A 21,481-nucleotide genomic window follows, 5' to 3' on the forward strand; every position below is an offset into this window, starting at 1 on the left:
CCCCAGTTTTCCTCCCGTTTTCAACCTAGAATTCCCCCCCCCCCCCATGGCCCCCTCAAGTTGGGCCGGTCCGGATCACTGGAAAATTTCAGGATGGGGGGGGTCACCCCTTGGGAACCCCCCCAAAAACCCCGCGGACCCCCCCTCCATGGACCCACAACCCCCTCAAAGAGCCCCCAAAACCCCCTCGTGTCCCCCCATTAAACCCTTCTAATGAGACCTCCCCATTTTCCCCACGGGATCCCCCTCCATGATCCCCTCAGATTGGTCCGGTCCAGCCGCGCCACAGCGCCCCCTGGCGGATCCGTGTGAGGGGCTCGCTCCCTGAGGCCCCCCCCTTTATAAGACCTCCCCAAAAAACCCCCAAAACCCCCCAAAATCCCCCCCAAATTCCTCTTTACCCTCGAGGCGCAGGAATTGGGGGCAGTAGAAGTGGATGGCGGCCGCCAGGACCCCCCCGCTGGCCAAATCCTGCAGCCCCCTCACGGGGGGGAACGGGGGAGGCGCCGGGGGGGCTCCTTTGTCCTTCCGGTACCGAATCTGGGGGGGAAATTGGGGGGGGGGGGGCGGGGTCAGGGGGTCCCCAAAATCCCAAAATCCCTCCCGAAACCCCCCCAGAAGTGGAAGGACCCCCCCCAAAATAGCAAATGGGGGACTACAAAACCCTCCAAAAGTGGAAGGACCCCCCCAAATAACCCCAAATTCCCCCCCCCCCAGCAAAGGGACCCCCCCCAAAATAGAAATGGGCGGTCCCCAAACCCCCCCCCCCCCCCAGGTTGAGGAGGGGTTGGGGACCCCAAAATTCCCCCAAATCACCCCAAAATTACAAAGGGGGGCCTCAAACTCCCCCAAAAGGGGGGAAATCCCCCCAAAAAGGGCTCGAGGGGATCCCAAAACCCCCATGGGATCCCCAAAATCTCCCCCCCCCCCAAAAAAATTCCCCCCATCCCCCCCAAAACAGGCGCATGCAGGGGAGGGGACCCCCAAATTTTTTTGGGGGGGGGTCCCACCCTAAAACCCCCTCTAAAAACCGCTAAAAAACCCTAAAAAAGTCCCAAAATTGGGGGTTTGGGGTGGGAAATTTTTGGGGGAGGGGGGTTCAGGATTTTGGGGAGGGGTCTGGGGGTGCCCAGAGAGGGGGGGCGGGAAGGGGGTGCTCCCCCCCCCACCCCCAAATTTTGGATTTTGGGAGCAGTCCCACCCTAACCCCCCCCCAAAATCCCCTAAAAACGCCCCAAAATTGTGGTTTAGGGGCAGGATTTTTTCGGGGGGGGGGGTTTCCAGGATTTTGGGGAGGGGTCTGGGGGTCCCCGTGGGGGGGAAAAGGGGTGCCCCCCACCCCAAATTTTGGATTTTTTGGGGGGGGGTCCTTACCACCGGAGGTTTATTCCCCGATTCCTTCAAACAGAAGGCGATGGCGTGCTGCAGGAAAAACAGAGTCAGGGGGGCCCCAAAACCCCCGGGGGGCCCCAAAAACGGGCAGGGGACCCCCAAAAATGGGGAGAGCGCCCCAAAAAATGGGGGGGGGGAGAGGAGCAGTGAAATTTTTGGGGAAAATTTGGGGGAAATTGGGGGAAAAAAGGGGAACAAATTGGGGTGAAAGGGGATTGAAAGGGGGGTCAAAGGAAAGGGGGGGGCCCAAAACTCAAGGGGGGGGCCCTGAAAATGGGGGGGGTCCTCCAGAAATGGGGAGGGGGCCCCAAAAAATGGGGGGGCAGCGAAAATTTGGGGGAAATTGGGGAAAAAATGGGAAAAATGCGGATTTAAAGAGGGAACAAAGGAAGGGGGGGGGGCCCAAAACCCCCACGGGGGGGGCCCCAAAAATGGGGAGGGGGTCCCAAAAAATGGGGGGTAAATGAAAATCTGGGAAAAAATGGAAAAAACGGAGGAAAAAGGGGGGGAAAGGGGAAAAATGAGAAAAAATGGGACAAAAATGGGGGGAAAATGAGAAAAAAAGGCACAAAAATGGGGAAAAAATGAGAAAAAAAAGAGAGAAAAAAGAGAAAAAAATGGGAAAAAATGAGGAAAAAAGAGACAAAAATGGAAAAAAAAAAGAGAAAAAAAGGGACAAAAATGAGGGGGGAAAAAAGGGACTAAAATGGAAAAAAAATAGGAAAATTGGGGGAAAAAGGCATTTAAAGAGAGCAAAAAAGAAAATGGGGTCCCAAAATTGGGGAGGGGGCCCCAAAAAAATGGGGGTCAAGGAAAATCTGGGAAAAATGGGAAAAATGGAGGAAAAGGGGGAAAGAAAGGGAGAAAAATGGGAAAAAAAAGAGAAAAAAGGGACAAAAATGGGGGAAAAATGAGGAAAAAAGAGACAAAAATGGGGGAAAAAAAGGGAGAAAGATGGAAAAAAAATAGGAAAATTGGGGGAAAAAGGCATTTAAAGAGAGCAAAAAAGAAAATGGGGTCCCAAAATTGGGAGGGGGCCCCAAAAATGAGGGAGCCCTGAAAATTCCAATAAATTGGGGGGGCGGGGGAGGAAGAAAAAAAGGGCCCCCCAAAAAAAGGAAAATCCTAAAAAAAATCCCCCAAATTGATCCTAAAAACCGGGGGGAGCCCAAAAAATTGGGGGGGGGTCCCCAAGCCCCTCCCCCCTCCCCAAATTCATGCCCCTCCCCCCCAATTCATGCCCCTCCCCCCCCATGCGGCTTCGTGCCCCTCCCCCCCACCCCCCAAAATTCGACGCAAGACGCAGAAAAGGGGGGGGAGGGGAGGATGCTGGGGGGGCCCCCCCCCAAAAAATAATTCGGGGGGGTGGTCCCATAAATGCCAAAATTTTGGGGGGATTTTTTGGAGGTTTTTTGGGATTTTTTTTTGGATTTTTTTTTAAATTTGTTTTTCAATTAAAAAAATTTTTTTGGACTTTTTTTGGAGTTTTCTTTCTGGGGGGGTCCCATTAACGCCCCAAAATCTTGAGGGGGGGGTCCCATAAAAGCCTCAATTTTTTGGATTTTTTTTGGGGTTGTTTTTTGGATTTTTTTTTTTTTTTTTTTACATTTCCTTTAATTTTCTTTTGTTTTTCAATTTTCATCGAATTTTTTTGGATCCTTTTAAAACATTTTTTTTTTCCTTACATTTGGCCGAAATTTTTTTGGAATTTTTTCTTTAAGGAAGGGGGGCGGGGGGGGGTCCCGTGAATCCCCAAAAGTTTTTTGGAATTTTTTTTTTTGGCCATTTTCCAAAATTTTGGAAAAATTTTTTGATTTTTATATAGATATTTTTTTTTTTTTTTTTTTTTTTTGGAATTTTTGGGGGGAATTTTTTTTTGATTTTTTGGAAATTTTTTTGGAACCTTTTTCGGATTTTTGTTTTTTTTTTTTCTTTCTTTTGGAATTTTTTTTGTTCTTTTGGATTTTTTTTGGAACCTTTTTCGGATTTTTGGGGTTTTTTTTCCTTTTGGAATTTTTTTTGATTTTTTGGAATTTTTTTTGGAACCTTTTCGGATTTTTTTTGTTTTTTTTTTCTTTCGGAATTATTTGGATTTTTTGGAGTTCTTTTGGAACCTTTTTCGGATTTTTTGTTTGCTCTTTTTTTTAAATTGTTTTGGACCTTTTGGACTTTTTTTTTGGATTTTTTCGAATTTTTTTGGCCATTATTTTTTTGGGGGGGGTGAGCCCATCAACCCCCCCATTTTTCAGGGCATTCCCCCAATTTTTGGGACACCCCAATTAATATTTTTAATTTTTTTTTTTTTTGGGGGGGGGGTTCCCCCAGCATCCCTTAAAGCTCCGAAATTCAAGGAGGGGGGGGGGGGGTTGGGTTCCATGCCTGGAAAATTTTGGGAGGGTTTGGAACCCCCCCAAAATTTTGGGGAAGGGGGGGGGGGGGTCAAGCAGGCAGAGAGGGCGAGGGGGGAATTTTGGGGTGAAAAAGGAGGATTTTGGGACAGAGAAAAGCCCCCACTTACGGGCACCAACTTCCAGTACCAGCGGGTGGGACACTGAGCCGGAGAGAAGAGGGGGGGTCAGCAAAGGGGGGGCCCCGAAATTTGGGGAGGGGTCCCCAAATCCACCAAGCGAGTCCCGACACCGGGGGGGGGGAGCAGAAAGAAAAGGGGGGGGCGGGAAGTGATTTTTGGGGGAAAAAAAGTGAATTTTGGGTGGGTTTTGGGGTGATTTTTGTGGGATTTTATTTTGGGGGGGGAGTGGTTTTTAGGGTGATTTTTTAGGGAATTTTTGGGTGGTTTTTTAGAGATTTTGGGGTGATTTTTATCAGGATTTTTTGGTGATTTGGGGGTGATTTTTGGTGGGTTTTTTGAGACTTTTGGAGATTTTTTGGTGATTTTTTTTCAGGATTTTTCAGTGACTTTTTGGTGGGTCTTTGGTGATTTTTTGGGGAATTTTTGGGTGATTTTTTGGAGACTTTTAGAGATTTTTTGGAGTTTTTTTGTGATTTTTTTTCAGGATTTTTCAGTGACTTTTTGGTGGGTCTTTGGTGATTTTTTGGGGGATTTTTGGGAATTTTTTGGTGGCTTTTTTTAAAGATTTTTGGGCGGATTTTTTTGTGATTTTTGTTCAGGATTTTTCAGTGAATTTTTTGGTGGGTCTTTGGTGATTTTTTGGGGAATTTTTGGTGATTTTTGGGTGATTTTTTTGGGGTTTTTTTTGCAGATTTTTGGAAATTTTGGGGGGATTTTATGTGATTTTTTCCAGGATTTTTCGGTCATTTTTTGGTGTTTTATTTGTGATTTTGGGGGGAATTGTAAGGTGATTTTTTTGAGAATTTTTGGTGATTTTTGATTGACTATTTTGTGGTTTTTTGGGGGATTTTTGGGAGATTTTTCATTATTTTTTTCAGGATTTTTGGGTGATTTTTTGATGGGTCTTTGGTGATTTTTTGGGGACTTTTTGTGGTTTTTGGTGATTTTTTGGGTGATTTTTGGGTAACTTTGATATAATTTTTGGGAGATTTTTTGGTGATTTTTTGGGTGATTTTTTGGTAACTTTGTTGTGATTTTTGGGAGATTTTTTGGCGATTTTTTGGGGTGATTTTTGGGGTGATTTTTTGGTAGCTGTTGTGATTTTTGGGAGATTTTTTGGTGATTTTTTGGCTGATTTTTGGCTGATTTTTTGGGTGATTTTTGGGTGATTTTTTGGTAACTGTTGTGATTTTTGGGTGATTTTTTGCGTGATTTTTGGTAACTTTGTTGTGATTTTTGGGAGATTTTTTGGCGATTTTCGGGGTGATTTTTTGGGTGATATTTTGGTGATTTTGGGGTGATTCTTTGGTAACTGTTGTGATTTTTGGGTGATTTTTTGGGTGATATTTTGGTGATTTTTGGGTGATTCTTTGGTAACTTTGTTGTGATTTTTGGGAGGTTTTTGGCAGTTTTTTGGGGTGATTTTTGGGGTGGTGTTTTAACCCCTCCCCCAAATCCACCAAGCGAATCCTGACATGGGGGGGGATGGGGGGATCCCCAAAATTTGGGGGGTGAAGCAGAAAGAAAAGAGAGATGAAAAAAGTGATTTTTGGGGGGATTTTTTGGGGTGATTTGGGCCAATTTTGGGGTTTTGACCCCCCCCAAATTTCGGGGTCCCCCCAGCCCCTGACCAACCTTGTGGGCGCAGGCTGGGGGGGCCGTGGAGGGGTCGGGGACCCCCGAATTTGGGGGGGTGTCCCCCCCCTCTTTCTCGGTGCTTTCCTGCAGCTTCCGGTTGACCTAAAAAGGGTGGGGAAAAAATCCAATTTTGGGGTGTTTCACCCCCCCCCGCCCAAAAAAAAAAACCCCAAAACCCCCCCAAAACTGAACCTACCGTGTCCAGCCAGCCCAAAATTTTGGGTTCCCAGGATTGGGGGCCCGGGGGGGCTCCGGGGGGGGCCCCCAAATTCCGCGTGGCCTCGGTGACGAAGGCGGCCATGAGGGAGTCGATCAGGGCCAGGTGGGCGCCCTGGGGGGGCAAATTTGGGGGTCACGGGGTCAAATTTGGGGTTTGGGGGGTCCTGGGGGGGCTCTGGGGAGGGGGGGGAATGGGGGGAGGGGCCAGGGAGGGTCTTTGGGGTGGAAAATTTGGGGGTTGGGGGGTCGAGAGGGGTCCCTGGGGGGGTCAACGGGGGTCCCAAGGGGGATTGGGGGGGATTTGGGGGTTCCTGGGGGGGTTTTGGGGGGTCCTGGAGAAGGTTTGGGGGTCGGGGGGGAAAATTTGGGGCTCCTGGGAGGGTTTGGGGGGTCCTGGAGGGTAAAATTTGGGGGTCCTAGGGGGGTTTGGGGGGTCCTGGAGGGTAAAATTTGGGGGTCCTGGGGCAGTTTCTGGGGGTCCCTCGGGGTAGTTTGGGGTCCCAGGGGGATTTGGGGGTCCCTGGGGGGGTTTTGGGGGGTCCTGGAGAGGGTTTGGGGGTCGGGGGGGGGGAAATCTGGGGGTCCCTGGGGGGGTTTTGGGGGTCCCTGGTGGGGTTTTGGGGGGTCCTGGAGAGGGTTTGGGGGTCAGAGGGAAAATCTGGGGTCCTGAGGGGGGTTTGGGGGGTCCTGGGGGGGTTTCTGGGGGACCCAGGGGGGGTTTGGGGGTCCCAGGGGAGATTGGGGTGATTTTGAGGGGGTCCCTGGTGGGGTTTTGGGGGGTCCTGGAGAGGGTTTGGGGGTTGGGGGGAAAATTTGGGGGGTTCTGGGGAGGGGGTTTGGGGGTCCTTGGAGGGGAATGTGGGGGTCCTTGGAGGGGTTTGGGGGGTCCTGGGGGGGTTTTGGGGGTCCTGGGGGGCTTCTGGGGGTCCCTGGGGGGGTTTTGGGGGTGCCGGGGGGGTTTTGGGGGGTCCCTTGAGGGTTTCTGGGGGTCCCGGGGAGGTTTTAGGGGGTCCCCGGGGGGTTTTGGGGGTCCCGGGGCCTCCCCCGCCCTGCCGGGATCTCGGGGGTGGGCGTGGCCAAAGAGGAGGGGGCGTGGCCAAAGAGGAGGGGGCGTGGCCACGGGACGGGCAGGGTTAATGGGATCGGGCTGAGCCAATTAAGGCCAATTAAAGCGGCTCGGCCTTAATGAGATTAACGAGTGCCAGTGCTCCCAGTAACCCCCTGCAACCTGACCAGTGCTCCCAGTAACATCCCCAGTGCTCCCAGTAACCTCCCAGTGACCTCCCAGTGCTCCCAGTAACATCCCCAGTGCTCCCAGTAACATCCCCAGTGCTCCCAGTAACCTCCTGCAACCTGACCAGTACTCCCAGTAACCTCCCAGTAACCTCCCAGTGCTCCCAGTAGCCTCCCAGTGCTCCCAGTAACATCCCCAGTGCTCCCAGTAACCTCCCAGTGCCTCCAGTATCCCTCCCACTCTCCTCCCAATTCCCCGCCCGTCTCCCCCAGTACCTTCCCAGTCCATCCCAATCCCCTTCCACTCCCTCCCAGTCCCTCCCAGTCCCTCCCAATCCCCCCCCAATCCCCTCCCAATCCCTCCCAGTCCCCCCCAATCCCCTCCCAGTCCCTCCCAGTCCCCTCCCAATCCCTTCCCAGTGCCTCCCAATCCCTCCCAGTCCCCCCCAATCCCGTCCCAGTCCCCCCCAATCCCCTCCCAATCCCCCCCCAGTCCCTCCTAGTCCCCCCAATCCCTTCCCAGTGCCTCCCAGTCCCCTCCCAGTCCCCCCCAATCCCCTCCCAGTCCCTCCCAATCCCCCCCAATCCCCTCCCAGTCCCTCCCAGTCCCCCCCAATCCCCTCCCAGTCCCTCCCAATCCCCCCCAATCCCCTCCCAGTCCCTCCCAGTCCCCTCCAATCCCCTCCCAGTCCCTCCCAATCCCCCCCAATCCCCTCCCAGTCCCTCCCAGTCCCCCCCAATCCCCTCCCAGTCCCTCCCAATCCCCCCCAATCCCCTCCCAGTCCCCCCCAATCCCTCCCAGTCCCCTCCCAGTCCCTCCCAATCCCCTCCCAGTCCCTCCCAGTCCCCCAATCCCTTCCCAGTGCCTCCCAATCCCCTCCCAGTCCCCCCCAATCCCTTCCCAGCCCCTCCCAGTCCCTCCCAATCCCTCCCAGTCCCCCCCAATCCCCTCCCAACCCCCCCCAAACCCCCTCCCAATCCCCTCCCAGTCCCTCCCAATCCCGTTCCAGTCCCCCCCAATCCCTTCCCAATCCCCCCCAATCCCCTCCCAGTCCCCCCCAATCCTGTCCCAGTCCCCCCAATCCCCTCCCAGTCCCCCCCAATCCCGTCCCAGTCCATCCCAATCCCCTTCCAGTCCCTCCCAGTCCCTCCCAATCCCTCCCAATCCCCCCAACCCCCTCCCAACCCCCCCCAAACCCCTCCCAATCCCCCCCCAACCCCCTCCCAACCCCCCCCCAACCCCCTCCCAATCCCCTCCCAATCCCCCCCAAACCCCCCCCCCAAACCCCCCTCCCAATCCTCTCCCAGTCCCTCCCAGTCCCCCCCAATCCCGTCCCAGTCCCCCCCAACCCCCTCCCAACCCCCCCCAAACCCCCCCCAATCCCCCCCAACCCCCCCCAAACCCCCCCAACCCCCCCCAAACCCCCCTCCCAATCCTCTCCCAGTCCCTCCCAGTACCATGCGGATGGGCCGCTGCTGCAGGTCCTGGGGCCGGACGGGGACCCCGTGCAGGGTCGGGGGGAGCCCCCTCCCCACGAGCAGCGCCAGCAGCGCCCCCAGGTCGGCGGGAGGGGGCGGGGCCGGGCCGGGCGGGGCCAGGGCGTGGCTCCAGGCCCTGCAGTAGATGTCGGCCGCCAGCAGGAGGCGCTCGACCGGCGGCTTCAGGTGCTCCTGCGCGTACTGGTCCGTGTAGAAGGGGTCCCGCAGCTCCTCGGGGACGTTTCCTGGGGGCAAAAAGGGCGAAATCGGGAAAAATCGGGCGGAGGGATGGGAGAGGACGGGGAAATGGGGGCAGAAAATGGGGAATTGGGGGCAAAAACTGGGGGAAAATGGGGCAAAAACTGGGAAAAAGGAGTCAAAAACTGGGAAAAAGGGGGCAAAAACTGGGAAAAAGGGGGCAAAAACTGGGAAAAAATGGGATAATTGGGGCAAAAAATGGGGAAATGGGGTCAAAAAATGGGAAAAAATGGGATAATTGGGGCAAAAAATGGGAAATTGGGGTCAAAAAATGGGAAAATGGGGTCAAAAACTGGGAAAAATGGGGCAAAAACTGGGGAAAAAGGGGTCAAAAACTGGGAAAAATGGGATAATTGGGGCAAAAACTGGGAAAAAGGGGTCAAAAAATGGGAAAATGGGGTCAAAAATGGGAAAATGGGGTCAAAAACTGGGAAAAAATGGGATAATTGGGGCAAAAAATGGGGAAATGGGAACAAAAATGGGAAAAAATGGGATAATTGGGGCAAAAATGGGAAAATTGGGACAAAAAATGGGACAAAAAATGGGATAATTGGGGCAAAAACTGGGAAAAAGGGGTCAAAAACTGGGAAAAAATGGGATAATTGGGGCAAAAAATGGGAAAATGGGGTCCAAAACTGGCACAAAAATGGGAAAATGGGGTCAAAAACTGGGAAAATGGGGTCAAAAACTGGGGAAAAATGGGATAATTGGGGTCCAAGGTCGTGGGGCAGTCAGGGCCGCAGGGTGGGGGCAGAAGGGGTCCCGCAGCTCCTCGGGGACGTTTCCTGGGGGCAAAAAGGGCGAAATCGGGAAAATCGGGCGGAGGGATGGGAGAGGACGGGGAAATGGGGGCAGAAAATGGGGAATTGGGGGCAAAAACTGGGGGAAAAGGGGATAATTGGGGCAAAAAATGGGAAAAACTGGGAAAAAAATGGGATAATTGGGGCAAAAACTGGGAAAAAGGGGTCAAAAACTGGGAAAAAATGGGATAATTGGGGCAAAAAATGGGAAAATGGGGTCCAAAACTGGCACAAAAATGGGAAAATGGGGTCAAAAACTGGGAAAATGGGGTCAAAAACTGGGGAAAAATGGGATAATTGGGGTCCAAGGTCGTGGGGCAGTCAGGGCCGCAGGGTGGGGGCAGAAGGGGTCCCGCAGCTCCTCGGGGACGTTTCCTGGGGGCAAAAAGGGCGAAATCGGGAAAATCGGGCGGAGGGATGGGAGAGGACGGGGAAATGGGGGCAGAAAATGGGGAATTGGGGGCAAAAACTGGGGAAAAATGGGGCAAAAACTGGGGAAAAGGAGTCAAAAACTGGGAAAAAGGGGGCAAAAACTGGGAAAAAGGGGGCAAAAACTGGGAAAAATGGGGCAAAAACTGGGGAAAAAGGGGTCAAAAACTGGGAAAAATGGGATAATTGGGGCAAAAACTGGGAAAAAGGGGTCAAAAAATGGGAAAATGGGGTCAAAAATGGGAAAATGGGGTCAAAAACTGGGAAAAAATGGGATAATTGGGGCAAAAAATGGGGAAATGGGAACAAAAATGGGAAAAAATGGGATAATTGGGGCAAAAAATGGGAAAATAGAGTCAAAAACTGGGGGAAAATGGGATAATTGGGGCAAAAAATGGGGAAATGGGATCAAAACCTGGGAAAATGGGGTCAAAAACTGGAAAAAATGGGATAATTGGGGCAAAAAATGGGAAATTGGGGTCAAAAACTGGGGAAAAATGGGATAATTGGGGTCCAAGGTCGTGGGGCAGTCAGGGCCGCAGGGTGGGGGCAGAAGGGGTCCCGCAGCTCCTCGGGGAAAATTGGGAAAATGGGGTCACCTGGGGTCACCTGGGGTCACCTGGGGTCACTTGGGGTCACCTGGGGTCACTTGGGGTCACTTGGGGTCATAGGGACAGTCAGGGGTCAGTCAGGGGCCAGGGGTCATGGGGACACACCATGGACACACCAGGGACACACCAGGGACACACCATGGACACACCACGGACACACCATGGACACACCAGGGACACACCAGGGACACACCATGGACACACCACGGACACACCACGGACACACCATGGACACACCACGGACACACCAGGGACACACCAGGGACACACCACGGACACACCATGGACACACCACGGACACACCATGGACACACCACGGACACACCAGGGACACACCAGGGACACACCACGGACACACCATGGACACACCACGGACACACCATGGACACACCACGGACACACCAGGGACACACCAGGGACACACCACGGACACACCATGGACACACCACGGACACACCATGGACACACCACGGACACACCAGGGACACACCAGGGACACACCATGGACACACCACGGACACACCACGGACACACCACGGACACAGCATGGACACACCACGGACACACCATGGACACACCACGGACACACCATGGACACACCACGGACACACCACGGACACACCATGGACACACCACGGACACACCACGGACACACCACGGACACACCATGGACACACCAGGGACACACCAGGGACACACCACGGACACACCAGGGACACACCAGGGACACACCATGGACACACCACGGACACACCACGGACACACCATGGACACACCAGGGACACACCACGGACACACCACGGACACACCAGGGACACACCAGGGACACACCATGGACACACCATGGACACACCACGGACACACCACGGACACACCATGGACACACCATGGACACACCACGGACACACCAGGGACACACCACGGACACACCATGGACACACCAGGGACACACCAGGGACACACCACGGACACACCAGGGACACACCAGGGACACACCATGGACACACCAGGGACACACCACGGACACACCAGGGACACACCATGGACACACCAGGGACACACCAGGGACACACCACGGACACACCATGGACACACCATGGACACACCAGGGACACACCACGGACACACCAGGGACACACCACGGACACACCACGGACACACCACGGACACACCATGGACACACCAGGGACACACCAGGGACACACCATGGACACACCACGGACACACCAGGGACACACCAGGGACACACCATGGACACACCATGGACACACCAGGGACACACCACGGACACACCAGGGACACACCAGGGACACACCAGGGACACACCACGGACACACCATGGACACACCATGGACACACCACGGACACACCAGGGACACACCAGGGACACACCAGGGACACACCACGGACACACCATGGACACACCATGGACACACCACGGACACACCACGGACACACCACGGACACACCAGGGACACACCAGGGACACACCACGGACACACCATGGACACAACAGGGACACACCACGGACACACCAGGGACACACCAGGGACACATCAGGGACACACCATGGACACACCATGGACACACCAGGGACACACCACGGACACACCACGGACACACCATGGACACACCACGGACACACCATGGACACACCACGGACACACCAGGGACACACCACGGACACACCACGGACACACCACGGACACACCAGGGACACACCAGGGACACACCAGGGACACACCATGGACACACCATGGACACACCAGGGACACACCAGGGACACACCAGGGACACACCATGGACACACCACGGACACACCACGGACACACCATGGACACACCACGGACACACCACGGACACACCATGGACACACCAGGGACACACCACGGACACACCAGGGACACACCACGGACACACCACGGACACACCAGGGACACACCAGGGACACACCAGGGACACACCAGGGACACACCACGGACACACCAGGGACACACCAGGGACACACCAGGGACACACCATGGACACACCAGGGACACACCAGGGACACACCAGGGACACACCACGGACACACCAGGGACACACCAGGGACACACCACGGACACACCATGGACACACCATGGACACACCATGGACACACCAGGGACACACCACGGACACACCATGGACACACCATGGACACACCAGGGACACATCAGGGACACACCAGGAACACACCACGGACACACCAGGGACACACCATGGACACACCAGGGACACACCATGGACACACCACGGACACACCACGGACACACCATGGACACACCACGGACACACCACGGACACACCACGGACACACCATGGACACACCAGGGACACACCAGGGACACACCACGGACACACCAGGGACACACCAGGGACACACCATGGACACACCACGGACACACCACGGACACACCATGGACACACCAGGGACACACCACGGACACACCACGGACACACCAGGGACACACCAGGGACACACCATGGACACACCATGGACACACCACGGACACACCACGGACACACCATGGACACACCATGGACACACCACGGACACACCAGGGACACACCACGGACACACCATGGACACACCAGGGACACACCAGGGACACACCACGGACACACCAGGGACACACCAGGGACACACCATGGACACACCAGGGACACACCACGGACACACCAGGGACACACCATGGACACACCAGGGACACACCAGGGACACACCACGGACACACCATGGACACACCATGGACACACCAGGGACACACCACGGACACACCAGGGACACACCACGGACACACCACGGACACACCAGGGACACACCAGGGACACACCATGGACACACCACGGACACACCAGGGACACACCAGGGACACACCACGGACACACCAGGGACACACCAGGGACACACCAGGGACACACCATGGACACACCACGGACACACCATGGACACACCACGGACACACCAGGGACACACCAGGGACACACCAGGGACACACCAGGGACACACCATGGACACACCACGGACACACCATGGACACACCACGGACACACCACGGACACACCACGGACACACCAGGGACACACCACGGACACACCAGGGACACACCAGGGACACACCACGGACACACCATGGACACACCATGGACACACCACGGACACACCAGGGACACACCAGGGACACACCAGGGACACACCACGGACACACCATGGACACACCATGGACACACCACGGACACACCACGGACACACCACGGACACACCAGGGACACACCAGGGACACACCACGGACACACCATGGACACAACAGGGACACACCACGGACACACCAGGGACACACCAGGGACACATCAGGGACACACCATGGACACACCATGGACACACCAGGGACACACCACGGACACACCACGGACACACCATGGACACACCACGGACACACCAGGGACACACCACGGACACACCACGGACACACCACGGACACACCAGGGACACACCAGGGACACACCAGGGACACACCATGGACACACCATGGACACACCATGGACACACCAGGGACACACCAGGGACACACCAGGGACACACCATGGACACACCACGGACACACCACGGACACACCATGGACACACCATGGACACACCAGGGACACACCAGGGACACACCAGGGACACACCATGGACACACCACGGACACACCAGGGACACACCATGGACACACCAGGGACACACCAGGGACACACCAGGGACACACCAGGGACACACCATGGACACACCACGGACACACCACGGACACACCATGGACACACCATGGACACACCAGGGACACACCAGGGACACACCAGGGACACACCATGGACACACCACGGACACACCATGGACACACCATGGACACACCAGGGACACACCAGGGACACACCATGGACACACCATGGACACACCATGGACACACCAGGGACACACCAGGGACACACCAGGGACACACCATGGACACACCACGGACACACCACGGACACACCATGGACACACCACGGACACACCACGGACACACCATGGACACACCAGGGACACACCACGGACACACCAGGGACACACCACGGACACACCACGGACACACCAGGGACACACCAGGGACACACCAGGGACACACCAGGGACACACCACGGACACACCAGGGACACACCAGGGACACACCAGGGACACACCATGGACACACCAGGGACACACCAGGGACACACCAGGGACACACCAGGGACACACCACGGACACACCACGGACACACCAGGGACACACCAGGGACACACCAGGGACACACCACGGACACACCACGGACACACCATGGACACACCATGGACACACCATGGACACACCAGGGACACACCACGGACACACCAGGGACACACCAGGGACACACCAGGGACACACCAGGGACACACCATGGACACACCAGGGACACACCATGGACACACCACGGACACACCACGGACACACCAGGGACACACCATGGACACACCAGGGACACACCATGGACACACCAGGGACACACCACGGACACACCAGGGACACACCATGGACACACCATGGACACACCACGGACACACCATGGACACACCACGGACACACCAGGGACACACCACGGACACACCATGGACACACCACGGACACACCAGGGACACACCACGGACACACCACGGACACACCACGGACACACCAGGGACACACCACGGACACACCACGGACACACCACGGACACACCAGGGACACACCACGGACACACCAGGGACACACCACGGACACACCACGGACACACCAGGGACACACCACGGACACACCACGGACACACCAGGGACACACCAGGGACACACCACGGACACACCACGGACACACCAGGGACACACCACGGACACACCAGGGACACACCACGGACACACCACGGACACACCAGGGACACACCACGGACACACCACGGACACACCACGGACACACCAGGGACACACCACGGACACACCACGGACACACCACGGACACACCAGGGACACACCACGGACACACCAGGGACACACCAGGGACACACCACGGACACACCACGGACACACCAGGGACACACCACGGACACACCAGGGACACACCATGGACACACCATGGACACACCACGGACACACCAGGGACACACCACGGACACACCATGGACACACCAGGGACACACCAGGGACACACCATGGACACACCACGGACACACCAGGGACACACCATGGACACACCAGGGACACACCATGGACACACCAGGGACACACCATGGACACACCAGGGACACACCAGGGACACACCAGGGACACACCAGGGACACACCAGGGACACACCAGGGACACACCAGGGACACACCATGGACACACCAGGGACACACCAGGGACACACCATGGACACACCATGGACACACCACGGACACACCACGGACACACCAGGGACACACCAGGGACACACCACGGACACACCACGGACACACCACGGACACACCACGGACACACCAGGGACACACCAGGGACACACCATGGACACACCACGGACACACCACGGACACACCACGGACACACCAGGGACACACCAGGGACACACCACGGACACACCAGGGACACACCATGGACACACCACGGACACACCAGGGACACACCACGGACACACCACGGACACACCACGGACACACCACGGACACACCAGGGACACACCACGGACACACCATGGACACACCACGGACACACCACGGACACACCAGGGACACACCATGGACACACCACGGACACACCATGGACACACCACGGACACACCACGGACACACCACGGACACACCAGGGACACACCACGGACACACCAGGGACACACCATGGACACACCACGGACACACCATGGACACACCAGGGACACACCAGGGACACACCATGGACACACCAGGGACACACCATGGACACACCACGGACACACCATGGACACACCACGGACACACCATGGACACACCAGGGACACACCAGGGACACACCATGGACACACCAGGGACACACCATGGACACACCAGGGACACACCACGGACACACCATGGACACACCACGGACACACCATGGACACACCATGGACACACCACGGACACACCAGGGACACACCATGGACACACCAGGGACACACCATGGACACACCAGGGACACACCACGGACACACCACGGACACACCACGGACACACCAGGGACACACCAGGGACACACCAGGGACACACCACGGACACACCACGGACACACCAGGGACACACCAGGGACACACCACGGACACACCATGGACACACCACGGACACACCAGGGACACACCATGGACACACCAGGGACACACCAGGGACACACCACGGACACACCAGGGACACACCACGGACACACCACGGACACACCATGGACACACCAGGGACACACCACGGACACACCAGGGACACACCAGGGACACACCACGGACACACCACGGACACACCATGGACACACCATGGACACACCATGGACACACCATGGACACACCATGGACACACCATGGACACACCACGGACACACCATGGACACACCAGGGACACACCAGGGACACACCATGGACACACCATGGACACACCAGGGACACACCAGGGACACACCAGGGACACACCAGGGACACACCATGGACACACCAGGGACACACCAGGGACACACCAGGGACACACCATGGACACACCATGGACACTGCCCCACCACGGACACTCCACAATGGCCATCAGGATGCCAACAATGGCCACAGAGACCCCCAAAAGCCACAGAGACCCCAAGAGTGATGATGGAGACCCCAGCTGGGACCATGGAGACCCCAACAATGACCGTGGAGACCCTCAAAGACCACGGAGACCCCCAAAATGACCACAGTGACCCCAACAATGACCGTGGAGACCCTCAAAGACCACGGAGACCCCCAAAATGACCACAGTGACCCCAAGAAGGACCCTGGAAACCCCAAAGACTCTGCAGACCCCAGGAATGACCACGGCCACCCCACAGGACCATGGAGACCCCAGAAATGACCAGAGTGACCCCAGACCTGGCCATGGAGAGCCTCCAAGACCACAGAGACCCCAAGAAGGTCCACGGGGACTCCAAAATTGACCACGGAGACCCCCAAGGACCACTGGGACCCCAAGAAGGGCCAGGGACACCCCAAAGACCCTGCAGACCCCAGGAGTGACCACGGCCACCCCAGAGGGACATGGAGACCCCAAGAATGACCACGAGGAACCCCCTGAGCCCCCCCCAAAGTCCCGGCCCAGGGTCCCACGGGTGGGGGAGGGGCACATTCCGGGGGTGGGGGTGGGGCAGGGACACGCCCACAGGTGGGTGGGGGGCGGGGCCACGCCCTCACCTGCCCCACCCCCACCCACGTGGGAAAGGGTCACACCCATGGGACACAGGGGACACCTGGGAGCCTCACCTGTACCTGGCACCCACGGGACCCTCACCTGCACCTCACCTGTCCCTGGCACCCATGGGACCCTCACCTGACCCACAGCACCCATGGGACCCTCACCTGAGCCATGGGACCCTCACCTGCCCCACGGGCCCCTCACCTGCCCCGCAGCACCCATGGGACCCTCACCTGCCCCACGGGACCCTCACCTGCACCTCACCTGTCCCTGGCACCCACGGGACCCTCACCTGCCCCACGGGACCCTCACCGGTGCCTCACCTGCCCCACGGCACCCACGGGACCCTCACCTGTGCCACGGGACCCTCACCTGCACCTCACCTGTCCTTGGCACCCACGGGACCCTCACCTGCCCCATGGGCCCCTCACCTGCGCCTCACCTGTCCCACAGCACCCACGGGACCCTCACCGGTGCCACACCTGTCCTTGGCACCCACGGGACCCTCACTTGCCCCACAGAACCCATGGGACCCTCACCTGTGCCACGGGACCCTCACCTGCCCCACAGCACCCATGGGATCCTCACCTGCCCCACGGGACCCTCACCTGCACCTCACCTGTCCTTGGCACCCACGGGACCCTCACCTGTGCCACGGGACCCTCACTTGCCCCACAGCACCCACGGGACCCTCACCGGTGCCACACCTGTCCCATGGCACCCACGGGACCCTCACCTGTCCCTGGCACCCATGGGACCCTCACCTGCCCCACAGCACCCACGGGATCCTCACCTGCACCTCACCTGTCCTTGGCACCCACGGGCCCCTCACCTGCCCCACGGGCCCCTCACCTGCACCTCACCTGTCCCTGGCACCCACGGGACCCTCACCTGCCCCACAGCACCCACGGGATCCTCACCTGCCCCACGGGACCCTCACCTGCACCTCACCTGTCCCTGGCACCCACGGGACCCTCACCTGTGCCATGGGACCCTCACCTGTGCCTCACCTGCCCCACGGCACCCATGGGACCCTCACCTGCCCCACGGGACCCTCACCTGCACCTCACCTGTCCTTGGCACCCACGGGACCCTCACTTGCCCCACAGCACCCACAGGACCCTCACCGGTGCCACACCTGTCCCATGGCACCCATGGGACCCTCACCTGTCCTTGGCACCCACGGGATCCTCACCTGCCCCATGGGACCCTCACCTGCACCTCACCTGTCCTTGGCACCCACGGGACCCTCACCTGCCCCACGGGACCCTCACCTGTCCCTGGCACCCACGGGATCCTCACCTGCCCCATGGGACCCTCACCTGCACCTCACCTGTCCTTGGCACCCACGGGACCCTCACCTGCCCCACAGCACCCATGGGACCCTCACCGGTGCCACACCTGTCCCATGGCACCCACGGGACCCTCACCTGCCCCACAGCACCCATGGGACCCTCACCGGTGCCACACCTGTCCCTGGCACCCATGGGACCCTCACCTGCCCCACAGCACCCACGGGATCCTCACCTGCCCCATGGGACCCTCACCTGCACCTCACCTGTCCTTGGCACCCACGGGACCCTCACCTGCCCCACGGGACCCTCACCTGCACCTCACCTGTCCTTGGCACCCACGGGCCCCTCACCTGTGCCTCACCTGTCCTTGGCACCCACGGGCCCCTCACCTGTGCCATGGGCCCCTCACCTGCACCTCACCTGTCCTTGGCACCCATGAGACCCTCACCTGCCCCACGGACCCCTCACCTGCCCCACAGCACCCACGGGACCCTCACCTGTGCCTCACCTGTCCCTGGCACCCACGGGATCCTCACCTGCACCTCACCTGTCCTTGGCACCCACGGGACCCTCACCTGCCCCACGGGCCCCTCACCTGCCCCTCACCTGCCCCTCACCTGTCCCAGCCCCCCCCGGGGTGCCAATCGCTCCCCTCCCCCCACGTGGCCCCTCCCCCCGCCCCTCCCCCCGGCCAAAGGGCGTTTGGGGGGGGCCGGGGGGGGGACTTTGATCCCGGGTGGGGGGAACTGGGGGGAACTGGGAACTGCTGGGGTCAGACTGGGGGGGGGACACACCTGGGGGGGACCCCAAAAAAACACCCGGGTGGGACACGGGGGGGTCCTAAAACACCTGGGGGGGGGGGGGGTCCCTCTTTTGGGGGGGGTCCCCAACCCTCCCTCCCCCCCCAACACCGCAGGGGGCGGGGTCCCCGCCCTGTGACGTCACAGCGAGACGTCACAGCCCCCCCCCCCTCCCCAGACTGCAACAAAAGCGCCCGAGGGGCCGGGGGGGAACCCCGGCATTGGGAACCCCCCCGGTACCGGGGGGAGCGGGACCTCCCCCCAAAATATTCACCGGGGACCCCCCTCCAAATTAAACCTCCCCCTCCCCCCTCAATGTCGGTACCGGCACCGCCCCCGCCCCCGTTTAACCGCAGCTCCCCGGGACCCCCGCATCGGTACCGGGACCCCCCCATCGGTACCGGGACCCCCCCCATCCGTACCGGGACCCCCCCATCCGTACCGGGACCCCCCCATCGGGACCGGGACCTCCCCATCGGTACCGGGACCCCAAAGCCCCCGCACGGAGCAACCCTCGCCCCCCCCTCCTTTAACCGCATCCCCCCGGCGCCAGACCCCTCACACCCCACCCCCCCAAACCGGGCATCGCCCCCCCCGGTACCACCGGGACCCCCCCGTCGGTAACACGGGGACCCCTCCGGTACCACCGCGACCCTTCCCCGGTTCCGAGAACCGCGACCCCCCCGGTACAGAGCATCCCACCCCCCCTTTAACCGCATCCCCACGGGACCACCGGGATCCCCCCCCCCACGGTACCGAGATCCCTCCGGTACCACCGGGACCCCTCCCGGTACCACCGGGACCCCCCCATTCGGCACCGGGACCACCGGGACCCCCTCCCCGGTACCCAGAACCGCAGACCCCCCCTTCGGAACGACCACCCCCCACCCCCGCCGCCGCTGTCCCCGAGTCCCCGCGGCCCCCCCGGCGCTGGCGCTGTCCCCGCCCGGTCCTACCGGCGCCGCCGTAGCCGGTGGCGATGGCCCAGGCCAGGCTGGCGGCGCTGCGAGCCCGAGCCCCGTCGTACTGGTCGAGCGGGCGGATCTCGGGCACCAGGAACCCCCGGCGCATGGCGGCGGCGGCGGCCGGGGGGGCCGCCACCATCCCGGGGCCACCGCCGGGGCCACCGGGGCCACCGCGGCCACCGGCGCCCGCTTCGGGTGGGCTCGGCTGCGCTTCGGCCACGCTCGGGAGAGGCTTCGGGTGGGCTCGGAGAGGCTTCGGCTCGGGCTCGGAGGGGTTCGGGTGGGCTCGGAGAGGCTTCGGGTGCGTTCGGAGAGGTTCGTGTGGGTCCGGCCGCTTCGGGTGCGTTCGGGTGGGTTCGGGTGGGTTCGGCTGCTTCGGGTGGGCTCGGAGAGACTTCGGAGAGGCT

General features: G+C 58.7%; 1 protein-coding gene across 1 annotated transcript in view; it reads right to left on the minus strand.

Moving 5' to 3' along the window:
• Positions 1-21,213, minus strand: part of CAMSAP3 (calmodulin regulated spectrin associated protein family member 3) — a gene marked incomplete at its 5' end in the record, with an annotated part of 39,223 nt that extends 18,010 nt beyond the window's left edge. Inside the window, 7 exons of the mRNA XM_082299327.1 lie at positions 402-540; positions 1,375-1,422; positions 3,911-3,943; positions 5,558-5,662; positions 5,757-5,891; positions 8,471-8,736; positions 21,066-21,213. Coding sequence (XP_082155453.1) covers positions 402-540; positions 1,375-1,422; positions 3,911-3,943; positions 5,558-5,662; positions 5,757-5,891; positions 8,471-8,736; positions 21,066-21,213 — 874 coding nt within the window. The remainder of the gene's footprint in view (positions 1-401; positions 541-1,374; positions 1,423-3,910; positions 3,944-5,557; positions 5,663-5,756; positions 5,892-8,470; positions 8,737-21,065) is intronic.
• Positions 21,214-21,481: the final 268 nt, after the last annotated feature.

This window comes from Coloeus monedula, assembly GCF_965178545.1.
Source record: "Coloeus monedula genome assembly, chromosome: 31".
Taxonomy (NCBI): domain Eukaryota; kingdom Metazoa; phylum Chordata; class Aves; order Passeriformes; family Corvidae; genus Coloeus; species Coloeus monedula.